The sequence below is a fragment of the Prosopis cineraria genome, unplaced genomic scaffold (assembly GCF_029017545.1).
Source record: "Prosopis cineraria cultivar Desert tree isolate PC_DT_omini unplaced genomic scaffold, ASM2901754v1 PC8, whole genome shotgun sequence".
NCBI lineage: Eukaryota > Viridiplantae > Streptophyta > Magnoliopsida > Fabales > Fabaceae > Prosopis > Prosopis cineraria.
The window spans coordinates 10,503,513-10,526,232 of NW_026555339.1; the positions used below are offsets into that span (position 1 = coordinate 10,503,513).

A 22,720-nucleotide genomic window follows, 5' to 3' on the forward strand; every position below is an offset into this window, starting at 1 on the left:
AGAATTAATATTCTAAATGATTAAAATTATAAATATTGAGTTGCATCAAATTATAATTTAATGATCGAGTTTTAGCATAGCCAATATTTGGAAAACAATAAAGATTGGTTCACTTAATAAAAATTTAGCCCATAATCCATAAGGTCATATGTTCAAATCTCTTGATGTGAGAATCTTGTTAATGAGTGATTTATAAATATCTTTATAAATATTCTTTGAACTTATAAATATGTCATGACTTTAGTAGATTTTTGGGACTCAACTCACTTAAATTTTTACTATAAAAAAAAAGTCAATATTGGGATTGAGTTTTGAAAAAATTGCTAGCAAATCCCTTTTTTAAATCAAAATTGTGCTGGCGAACAAAAGAACCAGGACGCAAGTAGATAGGCTTCAGATGACAATAGACAGGGTTGGGATTTCATGGCTATCTACCCGCACTCTTAAGTCTATTTACTTGCACCATTTCAAACGATTTTTTTTATACATATTTAAATCATTTTAAATGATTTTCTTTTTAATAAATGCCACATCCACTTTTTTATCGTATATGCTTATTTTAAATTTTATCTTTTTGCACATGCTCATACATTGATTTTAATATTTTCATCTTAGTTACTTCAACTTTATGTTTTTATTGTTCATTTAAAGCCTAATATTCACTGTCATGTGATATAACTGGTCTTATATAACAATTCGATGAAATTTTTATTTAAGTTTGTTAGGTATACAAATAACTCATTTAGTATAAATCCATGCTTGCATTTTTTTATAAAAAAAAAAATTGATTACTACGTCTCATTGAACAACGATTAAAATGACTTGAGCAGCTCTCTAATTTCAAGAAAATAGACAAAGATCCAAAAATTATACCCAAAACCAAATCCGAAGACGATTCAAGAAAATGGAGGGCTCCTTAGCTAAAAAAGGTAGATAGGACAACACATTTTTTAAAGAAAAATAGGCCTATTGCCAAAAGTGGGAAAAAAACAGACAAAAAAGTTATAAGAGGCGTAAATATTTTCCTTCATGATACATTCAGCAAACGAATTTTGGCTTGGCTTGAATGGAAAGAAAAGTGAAAAAAAAAATAGTAAGGAGAGAAAATTATAATGTTTTTTGAAAAATAATAATTCTTTTTTTACTATTTTTAAGATTTTTTCTTCTTAATTATTTGCCATTCTCTCTATTTTTCTCCCCATCTAAATGAGGGGTTAAACTCATATCTGTTTATTTTTTTCATACATATTTAGTTTCATAACCAATAATTTTGATGCATATAAACCCATTCTCACATAGAACTTGGTCGAAGAAAAAGGTAAATAGCAACAAAAAAGTAATAATTCAGTTATTACATTTTTGACAAAAATGCCCAAAACTACCATCTCTTCAGCCAACTATCAGTTCAGTGGATCATATAGGATATACTCTCTCCGTTTATATTTGTACTTTTATATTTGTAGGAAAAAAAATTATATCATACAATTTAAAAAAATTAATTAACTATATTAATTATGTCTGTAAATAAAAAAATTGGACTACAATATCCTTCATTCATTGTATTAATCAAGCCTTCATTAATTGTCTTTTATGACTATAATAAATGATAAAATTGTGAGGGGTAATTTAGGAAGTTTACAATAAATGCTTATTAAAAAATGTGATTTTGTTTATATAAAATACAAGTTAAAAGTAATAGTTTCTTTTATAAATAAAAATAGAGGGAGTGGCATGCATGGACTTAATTTTATACTAATTTTTTTAAAAAAATTATTACTCTTTTTGCAGACCAAAAAAAACATATTACTCATGACATTTTCAGTTTATAATTTATAAACGAAAGAATTGAAATTAATCAATGTGTATATTTTATGAGGAGATTAAATTAAAATATAAAGAAAGGAAGTGATTGAAATTCACGCCACAATGTAATAAAATTCAAAATGGCTTATCTTGCCAATTGGCCTCATGCCTTGCTGATGAGATTATTAAGCATTCATTGGTTAATTTATGAGTTCGGTTCGGCACTCACGCGCACCAACTTCCAATCCAAATTCTCTTTCGTCGATCTAACAATAATGAGGTGTTTCAAAATACCCTTCTTTTTTCTTTCCCAAAAAAAAAAAAAAGCAACAAGAAGAAGAAGAAGAAGAAACTATATGTATCTAGATTAGTCAGGCAAGTCATTCTTCTTAATCTTAATTTTTTAAATTTTTTTTAAGGACAAAACTTAGCATATAATTAACCATTTAATTTTTATAGTTTTGATTTAGTTAAAACACCGTCTCTAAACCCTATCTCTTACCATTTGGTCCCTAAAATGTTATTTATTTAAAATTCTGGTCTTTATATTTTTAAAAAAATAAAATTATAAATAATAAATTTATTATTAAATTATAAGAATTAATATTTAAAAGACTAAAATTATAAGACCTAAGTTGCCCTAAATTAAAGTTCAAAAATTGAGTTACAACTAAATTAATTTATAGAGATTACATTGTATGGAGAGTAAAATTTAAGCATATAATTGAGTCAAAAGTATAAAATTAAATGATTAATTTTTTGTTTCTTATAATCATCTGTTGATGTCTTGACTAGAGGGCAATTAGATATAATAACAAATACCCATGATCATGGGCTTTCAAATCAACTTAATCTAATTTTTAGTGAATATAATATTTTACACTACATTTTATTTTTAAAGCTGTTTTTTGTGCATAAATAATTATATAGTTTTTATTTATTTACATGGTTGCCATCAATATTTTGTTATTTAAACCAGCAGATTTTAACAATGTTAACTCAATTTTAAACAATAAGAACCAAATGTTCATATCCATAATTGAATTAAATTTAAGATATCAACTTAATAATTGAAGCAAATTTAGAGAATTAAAAATTTTACTATCCCTTAAAATTAAAATGATCGCAGCCTCTGGATGATAGGAATGCTTAACCATAAAAAGGCAAATGGAATATTATCTTCTAGTTAATTAGATAAGGATGAAACAATGAGACGCCAATGTGACTTCTGGCGATTTGGTTGGTGCGTTATGCATTCAACTGAAACGTCGGAAGCTCGAATTGGCAGAGAAGGAAGCAGAACAAAGAGAATATAACAAATCATGAGGTATTTCAAAATACCTCTCTGTTTTTATTTTTGGTGGATTTTTTTTTTTAAATAGGTTTTGAACTTATTAGGCCTAATTTAATGAGCCCAAGTACTGTCTGTCCATGGTGAGGTTGGTAGGAATGTGGGCCCACCATGGACAATGACGTGGTAATAATGAGTAATGAACGAATTAGTTATGAAATAGTTTGTAGTTCCATTATCATTATTTAAAAAATTAATTATATGAATTTTAATTGGTTCTTACATAAAAGAACAAAAGACGTTTCACATTTTATTTTTTTTAAGGTATGGATGGAGTATGGGTTGCTATTTCTTTTTCTCGCCTTTTGTGCTTGAGTAAGAATACAATAAAAAAGTATAAACTATTTTGCCAAAATCACGTCAAAAAAATATTGGCAAAAAAAACTAAATATATAAACTAGACATGTTTTATTTTTGGCACATCATATAAAATTTAATAAATGAGCTTCACCATTGTTAATAATAAATACTCCCTCTATCCCAAATTATAAGACACTTTTATAAAATATTTAGTATATCAAAATATAAAACACTTTGATAAAAATAAAATTTTATTAATGATATTTTTTTCAATATTATTCTTCTCATATATTCTCTCTCTTCAATATTATTTCATTAATGGAGTATTAAATGAAGGGTATTTTTAAAATTTTATATTTTTATTTTAAAAAAGTAAGGTTGTAAGGTATATTTAATGAGTTTTAATTATATGTAAGAATTAGTCTAAAAGTTTCTTATAATTTGAGATGGAGGGAGTATAAGAAGGTATTAGAATGTAGCGTGTGGAGCATCAATTGCAAACCAAATATAAAATGGGAGGTAGGTCTGTTTGATTTCTATTCTCATTTTTTATTTTTAAAAAATATTTTATAATATAATTTTAAAATTATTTTTTAAAATAAAATAAAATAATATTTGTTTAGTTGTGTTAATTTAACAACAATTTTAGAATTAAAAAATTGATCTATAACAATGATCATTAGCAGTTAATAGAAGTAACTTATGATAATTATTGATTAAGGTAATTATGGATCCGTTTGGATTTCAGTTGGGTATAATAAATTATGAAAATAATTAATTAAATTGTAGATTTTAATTATAATTGATTATGTTATAACGCAATCTGTTTGGATACTGTTTTTCTAAAATTAATTTTAACAGAGTTGAAGATATTTGGATAATTTAATCAAAATTAATTTTTAGCTATATAAATTATTATATAATTTAATTTTTAAATATCAAATATTAATTTTTTAAATATACAAAGTTTAAATTTTATTAAAGAAAAAAAAGAAAAAAGAAGAGAGTTTAATTTTATTCTTATTAAATTATGTGCTTTCTTTGTAATTTTTTCTTGAGCTTGTCTTTATAACTTTCCTCAATATTTTTGACAAACTTTTATTGAGCTTAGAATCAATTTTCGTCCTTTTCTAACCGTTTGGCTAATTTACCGGAAAAATTGATTTTGGGAGGGAAAAATTGATTTTTTTTCCCTATCCAAACACACACTATAGTTTTTAATAATAAAATGTAATGTATTTTAAAAACAAAAAATGAAATAAAAAAATTTTAAGATGTTGTCTATTTTGTTAAATTGAGAATAGCTTTAAAAACAATTGGATTTAAAACATTTTTTAAACAATTTTTTAATTTTTTAAAAAAATAAAAAAATTGTTTTTGAAGACAAAAACCAAACTGGCTCTAAAACTCGAACTTGAAACATTTTTTTAAGAGGTGTTAAGTCTTTTATTACTCCATGAAGGTTCACATTTTTTGAGTTTGATCTTTGAAAATGTGGCAATGTTGCGGAAATTAAAAGGCTCTCATCTGGTTTAATTTAAATTAATTTAAATATTTGTTAAAGTCTTCTCAACTTGACATTGAGTAAATTAAAGATACGGGATACTCCATATAAAATAAAATCATGACACTCATTTACTTTTATAAGATCTTTTAAAATATAGAAGACCCAATTTTTAAAAATAAATTCAAATAAATAAATGTCTAGTTTTTGTTGAAAATTTGGAAGAAATTCCCTGGACCTCCCAAAATCCTACGTATAACTACAGCACAGCAATACACATGCAGCACCCAAATTATAAGCACAAGACAAGGATCATACGTACAAGATATGTGAAGTATATCTACATCTAAAATGGGAATACAAAAGTTAAAAACTTTACATAAAAAATGTGGAGCAACAACGTGTAATTGAAAGCTTTTTATTAGTAGAAGGTGCTTCGCAAGTCTCAAGAGTCTATATCCTTAAACTTAAAGTGTGGGATCAGTTTCAATTGAGTGTTCACGTGTCAATGTCCCCTTGCCAAGACAAAAAGGAGAAATCATATTCAAGTACCTATGAAGACCCTTAGTTACCAAAAAGGAGTAAAATATTCTAGAATTGTTTTGAAGTCTTGACATAACATCTAACAAAAAGATTGTATAGAAAAAGATCAAAGTAACCTTGTTTGTCAATTTCTACTATCATGCTTGTTATTTCTCATATTTGTGCTTGTTAAACTGTTTTTGTTACTTGTTATTTTTCATATGCATACTTGCTTGTAAAAACAATACCCTCACTTATCATTTTCCACCACCATACTTGTCATTTTACTACTACAATTGTTACAACATTTTACTTGATATTTCTCAAATTCATATTCGTTAAACTGCTATAGTTATATCATTTCTCAAATACATGCTTGTTAAAACAATATTTCTGGATGAAATTTGGAAGAGTTATTTTTGTTTTTCTCATCACTTTTTTTGTCAGATGTTACGCCAGGGACTTCATAGGAGTTTCATAATGTTATGTTTCTCTTTGTAATTAAGAGTCTTTAGAGATCCTTGAATGTAATTTTTCCAAACAAAAACAATCAAATTAACAGGTGAAAAAACTGTGGGAAGAATGCTTACAGATCACAGGTGGAACCTCCACAAGCAAAGTCCAAATTCGGAGGAAGAAGCCAAACATAGGAAAGAGAATCCACATAATATAACTCCAAACAAGATGGGTCAGTGGTTTTCATTTGTCACACAATCAAGTGTGGTTCACAGTGACACACTATTATTATCTCTTTATCTTCCCCCATTGCTTTCTCAGCCTCATACTTTTCGCTTTCCCATTTTGTATTCCCAACATTCTAAATTCCGCTCTTACCCACCTATACAAACTCTAATGAAAGAACAAACAAGGAAGGAACACTTTAGATTGATGAGTAAATCCATCAGTCTAAAGTAATATCAGTCATTCTTGTCTCAAATAATATTGAAATTTGGACCCTCTTGATGTTAGAAGTTTCCACTAATAACTGTCCCCTCTTATCCTAATCCCTATTTGATTTTAAATATAAGGTAAAGATATGTAGTTGATTTCCTTCAATATGACCCTTCCTTAATTGCATCAAATGTGATTCTCGGACAAACTTTATTGTGGTAATTAGTTTTATGAAGGACAAAATTAAAAAGTCAAACATTTTTATAAGTTCAAGGTTATTAACTATCATTTCTCAATAACAAAAACCATGAAGTTGATTAAGTTTATTCTATGATTAGGATGGGAGGGAGTAATTTTTTACTTGATAAGATTAACTAATACTTAATCTGTATGTAAAATTATTTAGAATCATTCAGTGTTAATTATACAATGGATTAATTTCGGCTACGGTCAATTAGACCCAACATAAGATTTTACTTAAAAGATGTCAAATATAACTTTAAAAGATATTGAATGTCTTTCATTCATTCAATTTTGTTACTATTTGTTCTTGCAGTCACAGGTGAATTTTTGTTTTTGATAAACTCTCTCCTTACATATTTTTCTATTAATCTTTGTCTCTTCACTTAATTATGATTTGGCTTTGCATAATCAGTATCAACTAACAATATAAAATATAAAATTTATAACAAATCTTATATGGTTTACAAACAATGAAACTCATTATAGTAAGTCATATTATTTAAAAATTAATTAATATATAAGTATCACATAATAGTAAGCTGCAGTTTAACTGCAGTTAACTGTCATGAACTCTCTGCATGTCTCTGAGCTTTGTGTTTAGTTATAAACTTAAATCATATCAAGATTACAACTTTATTAGCCAAAAAAAATAAAATAAATAAATTAGCAAGTGTTTGAGGTGGGGAATGTTCAGACAGTGGATAAGCCTTATGGGAAGATACTACTAACATATAATCTAATGCGTCATTTTATAGCATAGCAAACGAAAGCTGAGTTCTTTATTTCGTCTTCAGCCATCCTCAGCCGCAAGGTGCTCAGTTATGCCTCCCTCTTATCTGCCACGCGTCATAGTATTGGGTCCCACCTCCCCCATTGGTTGGTTCTCCCTATTTCGTTATATATTCACACAAGCTTGTATCAGAGTATAGCCAGGAAGAAGGCAAGGTTCTTCTCTTCATATTTTCTACCAGAAATCCCATAGAAGATTCTCTCTTTCTCTCTCCCAGGTAAACCCTTTTCTTGTTCTCTTCAACTAAACTTCGCATGTACTTTGATTTTCATCATTGTTTGTCTCTGTGTTCCGAGTTTCTTGCTTTTTGTGCTTTGGTTGAAGTTTTAAATGATTTCAAGAATTTTCTGTTCTGTTTTTGGTCTCAGAATTGTTATCTTGATTCTTCTTCTTGAATCCTTTTCCTTTTACAAGGAAACAAAGTTGAAAATGATACAGTAGAACAGGGAGATTAATTGGATAAAACAGTAATTTCCTCTTGTTCTTGTTACTCGATGAGTGACATCAAGAAATGAGTGACAATCTCAGACGAGCAAGCCGTGGAGGAGGCTGCTCCAACCTTCTTGCTTGAGTTTATTGAAAATAAATTGTCTTAAAGCAAATGTTTTAGTTTGATGAAGGCTCATATGCGCTGGTCTATCACGATACTGTGGTCATATATGGTCTTCTTTTGCTTCCCATGCATGATTTTAATGTTTTAATGTCGGCTAAGGTGATCAGTTTCTTACATCAACAGGATAGAAAAATCTTAGATATGACTCTTAGATGTCAAGTTATTCAACAGAATTATGACATGAAGAGCAATGTTTTGAAATGTGTTGCTAAATTTTTAAAGTATTTATGTATTATGTTTTTACTAAAGAATCTGGTAAATAACGACTACCTTGAGAATCTTCACTTAAATCATAATTATTCTGAAAATCATAGAGTGGTAACTTAATCTGGAAAAAATGATTGAATCCTTTTCTTTGATTTCCTTTTTTTGTCATGCTGATAAATAATCCGTCCCAGTGGTATAATATTACAATATAAAAGAAGAAAACTCAGTTGTGTAACAGTTCAGATTTTACAATTTAACAGTGCAAGTACAAGTTTTATTACTTGATTTACCATTCTGTACTTAACTGTTTCTATAAATCTGCAAAAGCAGACAAGAGCAAGCATATCACTCTATGAAAATCTAATGGTTTTAAAAATAAAATAAAAATAAAGCAAATGATTGCAAGGGTCCTTACTTTTATGTCTACTTTCTCTGTTCAGGTTGTTGTAATCAAGAACGTCAAAATATGTTATTTAATCTCAGAATGTTCAACTTAAACTATTTTCGCTCCTTAACTTGGAAATAAAATTTCCCTCTTTCTCAAAGTTTTTGTTTAATGGCATTTACACGGGATATTTCAAATTTTAATGCTGTAATAATTCGTAAGTTCAGGTATTTAATAGTCATAATGAGCTTATATTTCCATTCCCACTTTTTCATTGGCATAGTTGTGTGTATTATATGCATAAGATAAGATTCATGATCAACAATTCCAGAGGTTGTTAAGATTGACTGTGCGGTGAATTTTATATGCAGGTGACTGCTCACTGCTGGGAGAAACCAAGAACTGCTTGAATTCAAATTGATTGAGATTTCAAGCAGGGAAAGATGGATTATGTTTATGGGCCAGGAAGGAACCATCTCTTTGTTCCAGGGCCGGTTAACATCCCCGACCAAGTCATTCGGGCAATGAACCGAAACAATGAGGACTACAGGTCTCCAGCAATCCCAGCATTGACAAAAACCCTGCTTGAAGATGTCAAGAAGATTTTCAAGACTACTACTGGAACTCCATTTCTTTTCCCTACAACTGGTACTGTATATACTGACAGGTTAAATTGTTCATGTTTTATTTGTACTGTTTACTGAATAAAGTTATTACATTGCCATGCCTTACTCATCATAGAGATGATCCTTTAACTAGAATAGTTACTTTTCTCACATTGACATCTCCCCAATAATTCATGCTCAGATTGTCTTGTTCAATTCTTGGCTGGAACTCTAACATATTCTTAGCTCCCAAAGACTCTTTGTCACCTTTGTAAAAAGTTCGATTTCATTTCAACCACATGGGATGTTTTATCTTTTTCTTACTAAATTTTGTTACGCTGTTAGGACTTTGATCTGAAGAATGGAAACCTTGGAAAAATACCCAGATGCTAATATTTGGACAAAAGGAATACTCATTTGCTTTAAATGCCTATGTTGCTATCCTCTTCTTGTTCACTAAACCACCTACTTTGGCTTAAGGTACTGGTGCATGGGAGAGTGCGCTAACAAATACATTGTCTCCTGGGGATCGTATCGTGTCTTTCCTGATAGGACAGTTCAGCTTGCTTTGGATCGACCAACAGCAGCGCCTCAAATTCAATGTTGATGTTGTAGAAAGTGATTGGGGCCAGGGTGCCAACCTGGACATTCTGGCTTCAAAGATTGCTTCAGACACCTCACATTCTATAAAGGCAATTTGCATTGTTCACAATGAGACAGCAACTGGAGTCACTAACAACTTGGCTAAAGTGAGACAAATTCTTGGTGAGCATATCATATAATGGTCTTCAATGGTAGCTACCCTTCTTCCTCTGCAGATTTCTAGATGACAGAATGTTAAAGCACCTCTGAATTTCTTTTGCTTGGATTCCCGGCACTAAGAAAAAGGGCACTGCTTTCTAAATTAATTCTTGATATTCCAATTCTAGAAACATTATCTTGTGCAGTAACTTTGTTCTTTTAGAGTCCTTTTTTTTTTTTAACCTTCTTGTTAAAGCATTGTAACTCTAAATGTTGGTGTTGCTGTCTCTATAATTGTTTGTATGCTATCTGAGAAAAGCATCCATCACTATTTTCATTTAAAAAAATAAAAAAAAAAGGAAGAGTTATCTGCAAAGGATCTTTGGGGAAATAGTACTGTGAGGGAAATGGCAGAAAATAGATATTATCAAAGTTCTGTTTTTGGTTTTTTCGATAGCAATCAAAGTTATGTTCTTGACCTTTTCTGTTTCCTCTAAATTGTGAAATTGTGGCCTATTTCATTGCATAGATGGTGAGCTACTTTTGTTTTGCTTTGTTCTAATAACTCATGTGGTGTAAAAAACCCACTCATTATGAATTATATGAGAATCTGATAACAATCCACCTTAAAGCATGTACTTAAGTAAGTTTTAACCTTCTGTCAAATTTTATATGTTCTGCACAAAATAATTCTGAAAGTTTGCATGTGATGCTCAGATGAATACCGGCATCCAGCCCTCTTCCTTGTGGATGGAGTCTCTTCAATCTGTGCTCTCGATTTCCGAATGGATGAATGGGGAGTTGACGTGGCCCTAACTGGGTCTCAGAAAGCTCTTTCCCTTCCCACAGGGATGGGTATTGTGTGTGCAAGCCCCAAGGCCATTGAGGCTTCAAAAACTGCTAGATCACTCAGAGTTTTCTTTGACTGGAGTGACTACTTGAAGTTCTACAAGTTGGGAACTTATTGGCCATACACTCCTTCCATTCAGTTGCTGTATGGTCTGAGAGCTGCTCTTGATCTCATTTTTGAGGAAGGACTTGACAATGTCATTGAAAGGCACAAACGTTTAGGTAAAGCAACCAGGTGAGGCACTCTAGATCAACATTATGGACTTTACCATGTTAGAAACTTGAGGACACACTGTTTTTTTAGTCTGTCTATTCCCTTTCCAATCTAATAATTTGTTTTTGTCTGTTTAATTGTAGATTTTTCCACCCCATTTTTTTTTTATCCAATTCCTTAAATGGATGATAATGGGTACCTAAGTGAAATGGAAAACACTATCTCAAAAGCTAGCTATTGAGGTGGGAGAAACAACCTATTTAAATATCACATTGAGCATCCTATACTACTCAATGTGGAGTTTGGTATCCTACTACAAAGTCTCCATCAATTGGCCCCCCATGGAAAGCCAACGTCTCGACGGCTACACTTTTTGGCACTTAACTCAACCTCCCACCAGTCAAAACCCTTTATAAATAGCCCTCTTTGGAACTGCTAACAGCAAGGCTCTAATACCAATTGATGTGGTACCTAGTGAGGTGGGAAAAGCCTACCCCAAAAGTTAACTGTTGAGGTGGGAGAACTAACCCAATAGATACCCCATTGAGCTTGAACATCTCATGCTACTGAATGTGGAACTTTATATCCCATGCAACCAAGTCTCCATCAGATTCCTTGAAGTAGGGAGATTTTGTGAAGTTTCTTGAAGTAATTATTTTTTAGCCATTGGATTTGTTGGGATAGTTCAGATCATGCCATACGACCAAGACACAAAATAACAACAACAATAGTGTACATTGACATGTTCTTCATTGTCCAAGCAATTCAATTGTAAAATGAATTCTTCATCAAATTTAACATACTCTACTTCAAGGGATCAGATTCATCCATATCCACAATCTGATGAAAATGTTAAAATTCAAACATTCCATCCTCTCTCTTCTTGAAAATCAATGGCACTTCCACCAATTCCACCAAAAAACAAAAAGAAAGAATGAAAGAATGTGGTCAAATAATTTCGTCTAATATGGATTTGAATTAAAATACAATGTTAAATTTTGAGGGAGTGAATATGATATGTGCTGATCATAATACTAAATGCAGGCTTGCAGTTGAGGCATGGGGTTTGAAGAACTGCACCCAGAAGGAAGAGTGGTTCAGTGACACCGTGACAGCTGTCCTCGTTCCTCCTTACATTGATAGTTCTGAAATAGTTAGAAGAGGATGGAAGAGATACAACCTAAGCTTAGGTCTGGGACTAAACAAAGTTGCTGGAAAGGTTTTCAGAATAGGTCATCTTGGAAATTTGAACGAGGTAATGTTACTTTGTTTCCTGCTCTTCTGCATTTTTCAGCACATCATTATGATGAACTATCTTCTTTGGCTGATCTTCTATATTATCCCATTTCATATCTACATTTACCCTGCTGGTGCTGGTAATCTTTTTTTGCTTTCTATAACATATACATGTAGCATGTCATGAACACTTCTTGATGAGATTCACCCTAACATGCTTATATAATTATGGCCAAATTATATATAACCCCGTAACTTTTTGAGTTAACATCAATTTGTCCATCATTTCAATTATAGAATGTAACATGATAGTGCTAATCTATACATGACTTATTAAAGTTTAAAAGGATTTTCTACATACTCTTTCCGTTCAAAAATATAAGATATTTTTTCTAAGATTAGATAATAAAAAATATAAGGCATTTAATATGTAATTATTTTTTTTTTCAAAAATACCTTTAATAAATAAATCACTCAAACTTTCACTTTTAAGTAAGACACCTTTTAAATAAGGACAAACATGGAATGATGATATTAGTTTAAAGACAGTGAACTAATTTATTGGAGATGTAATTAGTTTAAAGATATTTTTTACCGGAGGAGTATAACTCAAAGTTTGAGGGGATATATGTATCAATGACATATTATGCCATGTTATAATAATCAAATAACAGATTAATTAAGAGGTTTCTCTATATAAACCTAGAAGTTTAGAGGGTCTCTTTATTAAGAGTTGAAGACAAGGGAAATTACTTGCATATAGCTCAGTTTAGGAGATTTTTGAATAATTTATTGACTTGATTGCATATTTTTCATAGACCAGTTCAATTTTAAGGATTAGTGATACACTTAACCTACCATTACAAGTTACAAAAGCCAAATCGTAGTGATTAACCATTAAGAAAATGTTTTTCAGTTACAACTGTTGGGTTGTCTTGCTGGTGTGGAGATGATTCTGAAAGATGTGGGATACCCAGTGAAGCTTGGAAGTGGAGTTGGTGCAGCAAGTGCATACTTGCTGAACACCACTCCTATGATTCCTTCAAGAATCTGATCATATCAGATCGGATCAGATCAGCCATCCTTGTAACTAGTTATTCCTGTACTGTTCTTTTCAAGCTATTCTGTAAAATATACATGTTATATCTCCTTTATTGTCCTCTCTTCAAGCGGAACTTTTCATTTGCTTGTTAATTCTAATAACTCTGCTCCTTTCTTTGCCCTGTACATCAGTCACTACTTTTAATTCTAGTTAAGATCTCGGGCTCGACTCTGACTCCGTGTAAGGTCGGAAGCTGTACTATTTATGACTTCATGAATAGTGCGACTTTTAGAAGACATATATAGTGATGGGCTTGTTTTTATGTGGAGGATATCAAAGAATGTTGGTATGGAAAGTTTGAACTCTTTAGAGTTTTTCACCTTTAGAAAGTTAAGATAGAAGCAGGTTTGGCTATCCTAGAAGGCTTATTCTTTGTTGGGTACAATAAATTTATTGAAGACTGGCTTGCTCATCAAGTATCGAATGACAATAATGACATCTTAATTTTTTATGACCCTCCGCTAGAATATCATGCTCTTATATGACTTGACTTAGTTTTGCACTGTTTTCCATAGCCTTGTATTAAAAAAATATAAATTTATTAAAGTCAATATCTACTTGAACTTCCTCCAAACTCTCGCTTATTATTCAACATGATTTCACTAAAAATTATCTTCTCTCATATGCTATCAACGAGATTAGGAGTCTTACCATGAGAGACTGGATGATAACTTTCAATCATGCCTATAAAAAAGCAAACAATGTGCTAATTGGCTTGCCTATCAAGCTTCAGAAGAAAATTTAGACTCGATGATTTTTGTTGATTTACCATTAGGTTGTAGAAGTCTGTATTGCTGCCTATTAAGCTTTGACATGATTTGATTATTGTAAGGAAGAATGACAAGTAAAGACCTTATAAGATCATTAATGTCAAATTAAGAACTTTAATACTTAAACATGGTAGAATGAGCATTGAAATTTTAAAATGTCAGTGTTAAAAAATTCTAATTTAACATTAATGTTCTTATAAGGTTTTTATTTGTCATTCTTCCTTATTATAATTTGCACTGTTTTCCATAGCCTTCTTTTTCCCGAAAAAAGGGGCAGGAGGAGAGAAACTCAAATTTCCAATGGCTAAACTTAAACTTTCCAAGCAAATCTTCACAATAAATTTTTTAAATAGTGAGACAAATCCATGCCAAATAAATTAAAATTACATAGAAATGAAACTGATTTTAAATATGTTTATATGTTTTAAATTATTGGTTTTTTTTTTGGTATATTGGGTTTGGGTTTACCATTCTATCCAAAAAAGTATGCAAAGTCCAATTTCAACTTTCTGATTGGAAAAAAAAAATCTGAATTCATGAATGAAGATAAAATTTGTTGGATCGTTCCACACATTGATAAAATATAATAAAAAATAATTTTTCAAATAAAAGGTAATATATTATATTTAGTTTTAAAAGATGCCATGAATATATGAAAAAAACCTATATAATTGGCCTTATATACTTAAAATACTTATCTCCAATTAAATCAAGATACTTGTATCATTTATATATTTTTTTAATTTTATAATAAATTATTGTTATTAATATTATTAACACAGAAAAATTCATTTTGATTTAATTGGATAAAGTACATTTAGTATGTAACACCAATTACCTAAGTCTTGCCCTAAACTTATATCTTCTCATCCAAGAATCCTCTTCAAGCGTTCTTAGTTTGCCACGCCTGTTAATATTCGACCATACTCCAAAATATTTTTCTTGATTCAAAAAACAGTGTAACATAATAAAGAACATTTTCATATTCAGGGATAACTTTTATATTTCACATTGACTAATGATTAACATTGATACTGATTAAAACATTTTGGCACAGTAAAATTCAATATCTTTTTTTAATACTCACATATTTCGAGACATGATTAGGTGCCAAATGTAGACATCTTTTCTAATAGTAGTTCAAACTTTGATTTGTTAAGTTGTGAGGGACTAACCCCTTTCTCTAGACCCAACCTTCATTAGTAATTCAAGATTTTTTTTTATGAAACTCATGGTCATAATTCTTTTTCAAAAACTTAGGCCCACTTATCATTTTCTTTTCTCAGCTTTATTAGGTAATATTATAATATATTTTTTAAAGTAGCATGTTAAAAAATATAAAGTATTTTATATATTTTAAGATGTAATTAATAAGGTTTTGAAAAAAGTATCCTTAATTAGCGGTGTAATTAATAATATTTTTTTAATTGAAACAATCATATTAAATGAAAGTAAATATAAAATTACATATAAATAATTAATTAATTCATTAGAGATGTAATTCAATTAAAAATTTCTTATAATATTGAATAAAAAGGAATAAGGCAATTTTCTAATAAGTTAATAACAACAATCCAAGCCCATTAGTGTCACATCGTTATTTATATTTTATACTCCCTCCGTTAAAAATATAAGATATTTTTAATTTTTTGAGATGTAATCATTCCTAAAAGTGCCTCTATTAATAATAATTTTATACTTATTGTAGAGTATTTAATAGGAATAAATATAAAAAATAGGTTAGTTAAAAGTAAATAACTACTTTATTGGGAGTGAAATTCGGTTAGAAATGCCTTTCATTTTTTAACGGAGGGAGTATTCTTTTTCAAATGTTGAAAATTAACAAAACTTAAAGAAAATGACCATAAAATAAATTACTCCCTCCGTTAAAAATATAAGATATTTTTAACCGATCTCACCCTCAATAAAGTAATTACCTATTTTCAAACTAATCCTATCTTTTATATTACCCCTATTAAACTTTATAAAAATATAAAGTCACTATAGAGACATTTTAAAAAAAGATAATAATTTATTTTACAAATTAAAAATATCTATATTTAAATAGAAGAAATAATATTTATTTATATATGCTTACACACATTATTCATTCAATGAATGAACTTAAAAAGATTAAAAAGTTGACTTTGATGTAAATGGGGGGAAACCTAATCACCCATCAACTTTGAACACGCGTTCACACTTATTGAGAAGTGGGATTTCTTCATTTTTTTTCTCCATTCCCTCTACTTCTCCACCATTCATTAATTGTTTTTATTTAAAAATTATTTACTAAAAATGTGATGGTTGAGAAAAATGGAGGGAAAGGAAAAAAAAAAAAAAAGACCCTGATCCCGCATTATTGTGAGTGTAGTGGGCCCACTATACAGTTAAAGTAGTTACGTGCTTATGGGGCTTCGTGATCCCTTTCTCTTTTTGCCTAGTCTTCTTCATTTATGGTCCACGACAACGCAACACGTGTCCTTGTCGCTCACTTTACTGTGGTAATCCTCAGGATAGCTTCCCGTGCACTACCACTTTGATCACCGTTTATTCTCTTGATAGCTGCGTTTGATTATCTTTTTTCAATTAAAGCCAATCATATTTTTGTTCGGAAAGAAATAAGATAATTTATAATTTTTTAAAAAATATTTTTATTTATCACATTTAAATTTATTAAAATATGTAAAGAAATATTTACAAATAAAAACGATATTGCATGGAACTCAGTATGGATTAAAATTGCAAAAAAAAAAAAAAGATTGCATGATGCTACCACAAAAAAAAAAATTGTTGTTCATAGTTCATGAATAATACAACCCTGTATGTTACAACTCTTTATGGATTTGATATTATATATATATATATATATATATTAATTTCAAAATGTATTTCAAACAAGAAAAGATAGAAAGTCCTATCATACATAAACTTTAAATTATAATATTACTTCATTTTTATTTGTAAGAAAAACTATCATTTTTTACTTATTTTTTATAATCAAAATCACATATTTTAATAGGCATTTATTATACATTTTTTAAATTACCCTTCATAATTTACATTAACGAAAATAATTAATACATACTTATGTTGATTAACATAGGGATATTTTTTTATTTTCAAATATAATTATTATGGTTAATCAACTTTTTTAAACTGTGCAATACCTTTTTTTCTCTTATATCTAGAAATGGAGGGAGTATTTTGAAGTATAATAATTTTTTATGATGTAAATGATTGATTAAATTAATTTTAAAATATGAAATTATTAACCTCTTTTTTAATTTAATAACAAGAAAGGAGAACTAATTCTTCTAACTGCTATCTCCTTTTTAAATTTTAAATATATTAAATATTTCTCAAAAACTGTAAACATGTTTGGTGTTGGATTATTGCCTGTTGGTGGGTTTTTCCCCCTAAAAAAATATATATTTTTCTAACAAAGTAACTCTTTTTTTTTTTTTTGAGCAAAAAACAAAGTAACTCTTGTTGAGAAGAATTTGCTCCGAAATAAAAGCCTTACGATATTTTAAATAAACAATCGTGCAAGAATTGCTAATAATATATCTTTCTTGTTTTTAATAATGTATTGCTAATAATACATATTTCTTGTTTTTAACAATAAACTAAAAACAACTGAATTAATTAGATCTCAAAGCAAATTTTTTTTGTCTTTTGATATAATTAAAATTAAACGTGTTTTTTAGTTACTTATATGAAAAGTGAGAAATAAACCGTATTTTTCATATTATTTATTGCTGATAATGATTGATATTAATGATTTATGTGACATATTACCAATTCTCACACTTGTATTTCTTACAGAAAATTTTTACATATAACAGTTAGAAGTTATCACCCAAAAAACTGTTTGCAGTTCATGTCAAAATTTCATAACAAATTATTTATGAAAAAGCGTACAACTTTGGTGGGGAATCCCGCACCTTAGCAAACCCTTAAATCTATAAATTAAATTTTGTTCGTCGAATAATTGGGCTGTACAGTGGATATGCATCGTCTCTTTTTCAGCTTTTCATCGCCAAAGGCAACAAGTCACAAGAAAATCACGAATTGGGCAAGGATGATCTGAGGAAAGGAAGACAAATTCTGCTCGTGTTGGAGCTTATCGATGAAGAGAAGAAGAAAGAGGTTGAAATCAGACAATAATAGTGACGAATTTTCGATATGGGTATCTCCGATGAGAATCTGAAAGGTGTTATTCTAGCATTGCTTTCAAGTGGGTTCATTGGGGCAAGCTTTATCATCAAGAAGAAGGGCCTCAAAAGAGCAGCTGCAGCTTCGGGTGTCAGGGCTGGTGAATAGCTATTCTCTCTATTATTTTTTGTTCTATTTCTTCTTGGAATCCATATATTGGTTATTTTGGTGACAAACGCTTCTTAATTTCTTATTTTGTAGGTGTTGGTGGGTATTATTATCTCTTGGAGCCACTCTGGTGGTTGGGGATGATCACAAGTAAGCTCATATTAATCCTACTTAATTGAGCATTGTCTCAATAACTGGTATTGTTTTTTTGACCCCAATCATTGTGAAATGAGCGTCTGGATTTATTGTTGTTTTTTTCCCTTGGCTACGGCCACACATGTTTTCTCGAGCAAGAGTCATTCATCTCTAGTTATACTTCCCTTCATGATTAAGTAGAACTAGCGTATTGTGATTTATCATTGGCTTTTTTATTTGTATCTGTTCTCAAGAAGAATCCTTGTTGTTGTGTGGTTTTTGATTTAGTGATTGTTGGAGAGGTTGCAAACTTTGTTGCATATGCATTCGCCCCAGCAGTTCTAGTTACCCCTCTTGGAGCATTAAGTATAATTGTGAGGTATTTGTCTAATTTCAATCTTTAACATGAATTGAGACAGTATTTTTTTTTTTTTCCTACAAATATTGGCAGGTAACATAATTCCTTCTTCATGATTTATGAATGTGTATCCTCTAGTGCTATTTTGGCTGACATTATTCTGAAGGAGAAGCTACACCCGCTTGGGATCATGGGCTGTGTAATGTGCATTGTTGGTTCTGTCATTGTTGTTATTCATGCACCCAAGGAGCATCCTATTGACTCTGTTAAGGAAATATGGACTATGGCTACTCAACCAGGTAAGAATACTTCACCATAGCATTTTATATGTGTTTTGCTATAGTTCCCTAAATAACAAATGATTGCCCGTTCTATGCAGCCTTTCTGGTATATGTGTGCTCAGTTGTAGTTTTGGTTTTCATTCTTGTCTTCCATTTTGTACCAAGCTGTGGGCATACCAATGTGCTAGTTTACACCGGAATTTGTTCATTGGCAGGGTCCCTCTCGGTAAGTGATTTAATAGCTATCGCTCATCAATCTTCTGACTAGTCTGAACTGGTAAAGTTTGCTCTCAAATTGCTTTCTATGTTACTCTTTCTATGTTACTTTACATATAGTAATGATTATGATTATATAGACTGTCAAAATGTTTTTCTGTATCTTTTATCCTTCATATCTCTCTTGTTTCTAAATCTGGAAAATTGAATTGTGGATTTAATCCCTTATTTGCCTATCTATGTGAAATTATTTTGATTTTTCAGGTCATGAGCGTTAAAGCCCTTGGAACTTCATTAAAATTAACTTTTGAAGGCAACAATCAGTTAATCTACCCAGAGACTTGGTTTTTTATGTTGGTTGTGGCTACATGTGTCATCACTCAAATGAATTATCTCAACAAGGTTTGTACTGAACGTGCCTTGACATTAGCCTGGTGGCATAAGCATATTACATTTTGAAAGTTTTCTGGACTTGGAAGAATGCCCTTTCTCCTCTAAAACAAATTTAGTTTTATTTCCCTTTCCATTGACATATTTGCAGTAGTTTCATCATTTGACCAAATTTTTTGATATAACTATATGATATTTGGTGCTACCACGTAGTAGAGAAGGGCTTTTTTTTCTAGTACCTTCGTCTTGGCACAGCTAGATTACAATGCAATTGAAGAATGAAGAAGCTTAAATAGTAAAGGAAAAGAAAAGGAGTGCCAAAGCAATTAAATAAAAGATTTCGCAGTATACTTGTTCTTCTAAGAATTACAGAATTGATAAGTTGTTCTGTATCTTGTCATGCTTGAGTGCTTCTTCAAGAAAAACTGGATTTCAATATGATAATATGAGAGCACTGCATTCTTCTGAGTACGCTAGTTCATAACTTCATACTTCTCGTCTTAGATTTCGCAATATGTAATATTCTTATCTGGGCTTAGTCTTTGTTGTTTTACCAATGGTTGTCTGAAAGAGATGGGCATACTTGCAGAAAATAGCAACTGTTCAGCCTAACTAACTACTCTACTTTTGTTTTCTTTATTCTGTTTCCTTTTGATCCATTGCCCTATAGTCTATCATTGGATGTAATCAATTAAATGATCTTTCACAAGTTTAAAATTGATTAAATGTTCCATTAATTTTTTTTTAAAAGGAGTTGATATTGCAAAATTTCTGATGCATACCACCTCTCAGTGATGTATAATCTTTCACATACACTAACATGTATTTTAATAGTTTGTGTCTTCTGATTGATCTATTATGTTGTGTGTTATTTTGGTCTTATTTTATTAAAACTGTATCTGCTTTTATTGAACGTACAGAGAAAAAAAAAAAAAAAAAGCTTCAAGTTAGATCAGTGCTGTAAATTGTCTTCTGATGTTATGAATCAACACATTCTTTAACATGTTTCTAACATTTCAGGCTCTTGACACCTTCAACACTGCAGTTGTCTCTCCAATATATTATGTCATGTTTACAACACTTACAATCCTTGCCAGTGTAATAATGTTTAAGGTATTAGCACAACTAGTTTTGGCATCTAATTTAGGACACATGGGAAGGTTCTATTGCTTTTGAGTGTGACAAAATGAGCCTGATTACATTTCACATTTATGCTCACAGGATTGGGATGGTCAAAGTGGTGGGACCATTGTGTCAGGTATATGTGGCTTTATTATTGTGCTCTCTGGCACAATATTATTACAAGCAACCAGGGACTATGAGAAAAGCCCTTCTTATAGAGGTGTGTGAAATATGCTTACAACATTTTCTCTGAGATTATCATAGAACACATGGCAATGTCATAATCTTTTCCCCTTGAAGGGAAAAAAAAAAAAAGGCTTAATCTTGAGTTGAAGTAGTTCGGGATGCTATGCCAAGCCATCCACGACCAAGCAGTCTATATTTATGTCTTCCCATAGCTTGATTAAAAATTAAGTTTTAGCATGAGTGTTGGGCTCAAAAGAGATTCATTGGGTCGTCTTCTTGGTAGAATTTTTAAAAGAAATACTCCTTCTGATCCTATTTATAAGACATTCTAGAACTGATTTTTGATTTAAAATATATGACACTTTGTAATAATTAAACCACTTTTCCCAATTTTACCCTTTTTTATTAGCGTGAAGGTATTTAATGTGGTTGTATTATTATTTAAAGCCAAGAGTAAAAATAAAAGTATCTCACACTTTTTTATGATATTAAGAAAAAAATTAACTTTTCTTAATATGTGTGAAACAATTAAAAATGTCCTATAATAAGAACCGGAAAAGAGTATATAAATTGAATTTAACACTATCTTTTGACCCAAAACCATATGACAGAAGTCTGTAGTTTTTTTCTACTTGTATAGTTGTATATTCTCCTTCATCTCAATTCTATCAGTATGGAATTTATTCTTTATTCACACTTGACCCCAATAAAAGATATGGTTTCTTTATACAAGCACCAAACCTTAAGGACTTCAGTTAGGCGACTTGTTAGGCATTGTAATGAAAGTATATATGGCTTTTCACTTAATTATTTGAACTTTTTGACTTGAAACATTTGATGACATATTTAATTCTGGTGCCATTTACAAGACATATTAGAATGTGGAACCTCATGATAATTTTCTCCATACATTTGTGTTGAAATAATTGCAGAAGGAAACAGCACACCTTTTTCGCCTTCATTATCAGTGAGACTTTGTAACGGAAATGCGGAATTCTTGAAACATGATGAGGAAAATATGCCACCATCTGATAGCATGTGTTTAAAAAGACAAGAATTATACTAGATTGTTTTTTATCTGAGACCACAAAAGTTCCTGATTCAATTGTTGAATCTGGGGAAGGCAAAAAGCTTGGATTCTGCAGAGCACAGGCATGCCCATCAGAGGATATTGTACATTTTTTCATGTAATGAAACCATAGAAGGGGGTTTTGGAGCCATTATGTTCATATGAGAATCTCAGGATTTTTGTCATGGAGGTTCATCTAGTTGGAAGATGATTCAAGAACTGATCCGATGCCTTGCAGAATAGCTGGTCTCTGAGAAATAGTTTACCCACTTAAACAGTGTGTGAACCTCTCTGCACAGCAACAGCAAGGATTGAAGATTTGCTTGCGAGAACTCAGTCATCTTCAATGTGATTTTTTTTTAATTACATGCAGATATCCTTTTATTGAAGGTAACCTTGCTCAAGACATCTTCAATGTGATTTTTTTTTTTTGGCTTAGAATGCTAAATTTTTGTTGCTTGTAAGCATGGAGATGCAAATGGAGCAAAGCAGTTGTTCTTCAGCATTGTAG

General features: G+C 30.4%; 2 protein-coding genes across 3 annotated transcripts; both read left to right on the forward strand.

The window, feature by feature from the left end:
- Positions 1 to 7,461: 7,461 nt before the first annotated feature.
- On the forward strand, positions 7,462 to 13,618 carry LOC129318191 (serine--glyoxylate aminotransferase-like). The gene is made up of 6 exons (XM_054962822.1): positions 7,462 to 7,621; positions 8,981 to 9,257; positions 9,695 to 9,979; positions 10,673 to 11,039; positions 12,063 to 12,273; positions 13,171 to 13,618. The coding sequence occupies exons 2-6, from the start codon at positions 9,053 to 9,055 to the stop codon at positions 13,306 to 13,308; spliced, it is 1,206 nt and encodes a 401-aa protein (XP_054818797.1). The 5' UTR covers positions 7,462 to 7,621; positions 8,981 to 9,052; the 3' UTR covers positions 13,309 to 13,618.
- Positions 13,619 to 18,098: 4,480 nt separating this feature from the next.
- On the forward strand, positions 18,099 to 22,714 carry LOC129317981 (probable magnesium transporter NIPA6). Of its 2 annotated transcripts, none has more exons than XM_054962440.1 (9): positions 18,099 to 18,444; positions 18,546 to 18,602; positions 18,876 to 18,966; positions 19,084 to 19,244; positions 19,442 to 19,452; positions 19,707 to 19,844; positions 20,853 to 20,945; positions 21,054 to 21,174; positions 22,073 to 22,714. In XM_054962440.1, exons 1-9 carry the CDS (start codon positions 18,315 to 18,317, stop codon positions 22,204 to 22,206), a joined length of 936 nt encoding a protein of 311 aa, XP_054818415.1. In that variant the 5' UTR covers positions 18,099 to 18,314; the 3' UTR covers positions 22,207 to 22,714. The 2 variants fall into 2 exon arrangements, with proteins under 2 accessions (XP_054818415.1, XP_054818414.1); XM_054962439.1 differs by having other exon boundaries at positions 18,101 to 18,444; positions 19,325 to 19,452.
- The last annotated feature ends 6 nt before the right edge of the window (positions 22,715 to 22,720 follow it).

Excerpts from the sequence above, each read along its gene's own strand:
- LOC129318191 (XM_054962822.1), top strand. The coding sequence starts at position 9,053 with ATGGATTATGTTTATGGGCCAGGAAGGAACCATCTCTTTGTTCCAGGG. Across the intron at positions 11,040-12,062 it reads CGTTTAGGTAAAGCAACCAG|GCTTGCAGTTGAGGCATGGG; the intron begins GTGAGGCACTCT and ends TACTAAATGCAG. Across the intron at positions 12,274-13,170 it reads ATCTTGGAAATTTGAACGAG|TTACAACTGTTGGGTTGTCT; the intron begins GTAATGTTACTT and ends AATGTTTTTCAG.
- LOC129317981 (XM_054962439.1), top strand. The coding sequence starts at position 18,315 with ATGGGTATCTCCGATGAGAATCTGAAAGGTGTTATTCTAGCATTGCTT. Across the intron at positions 19,245-19,324 it reads GACTATGGCTACTCAACCAG|CCTTTCTGGTATATGTGTGC; the intron begins GTAAGAATACTT and ends CGTTCTATGCAG. Across the intron at positions 21,175-22,072 it reads GAAAAGCCCTTCTTATAGAG|AAGGAAACAGCACACCTTTT; the intron begins GTGTGTGAAATA and ends AAATAATTGCAG.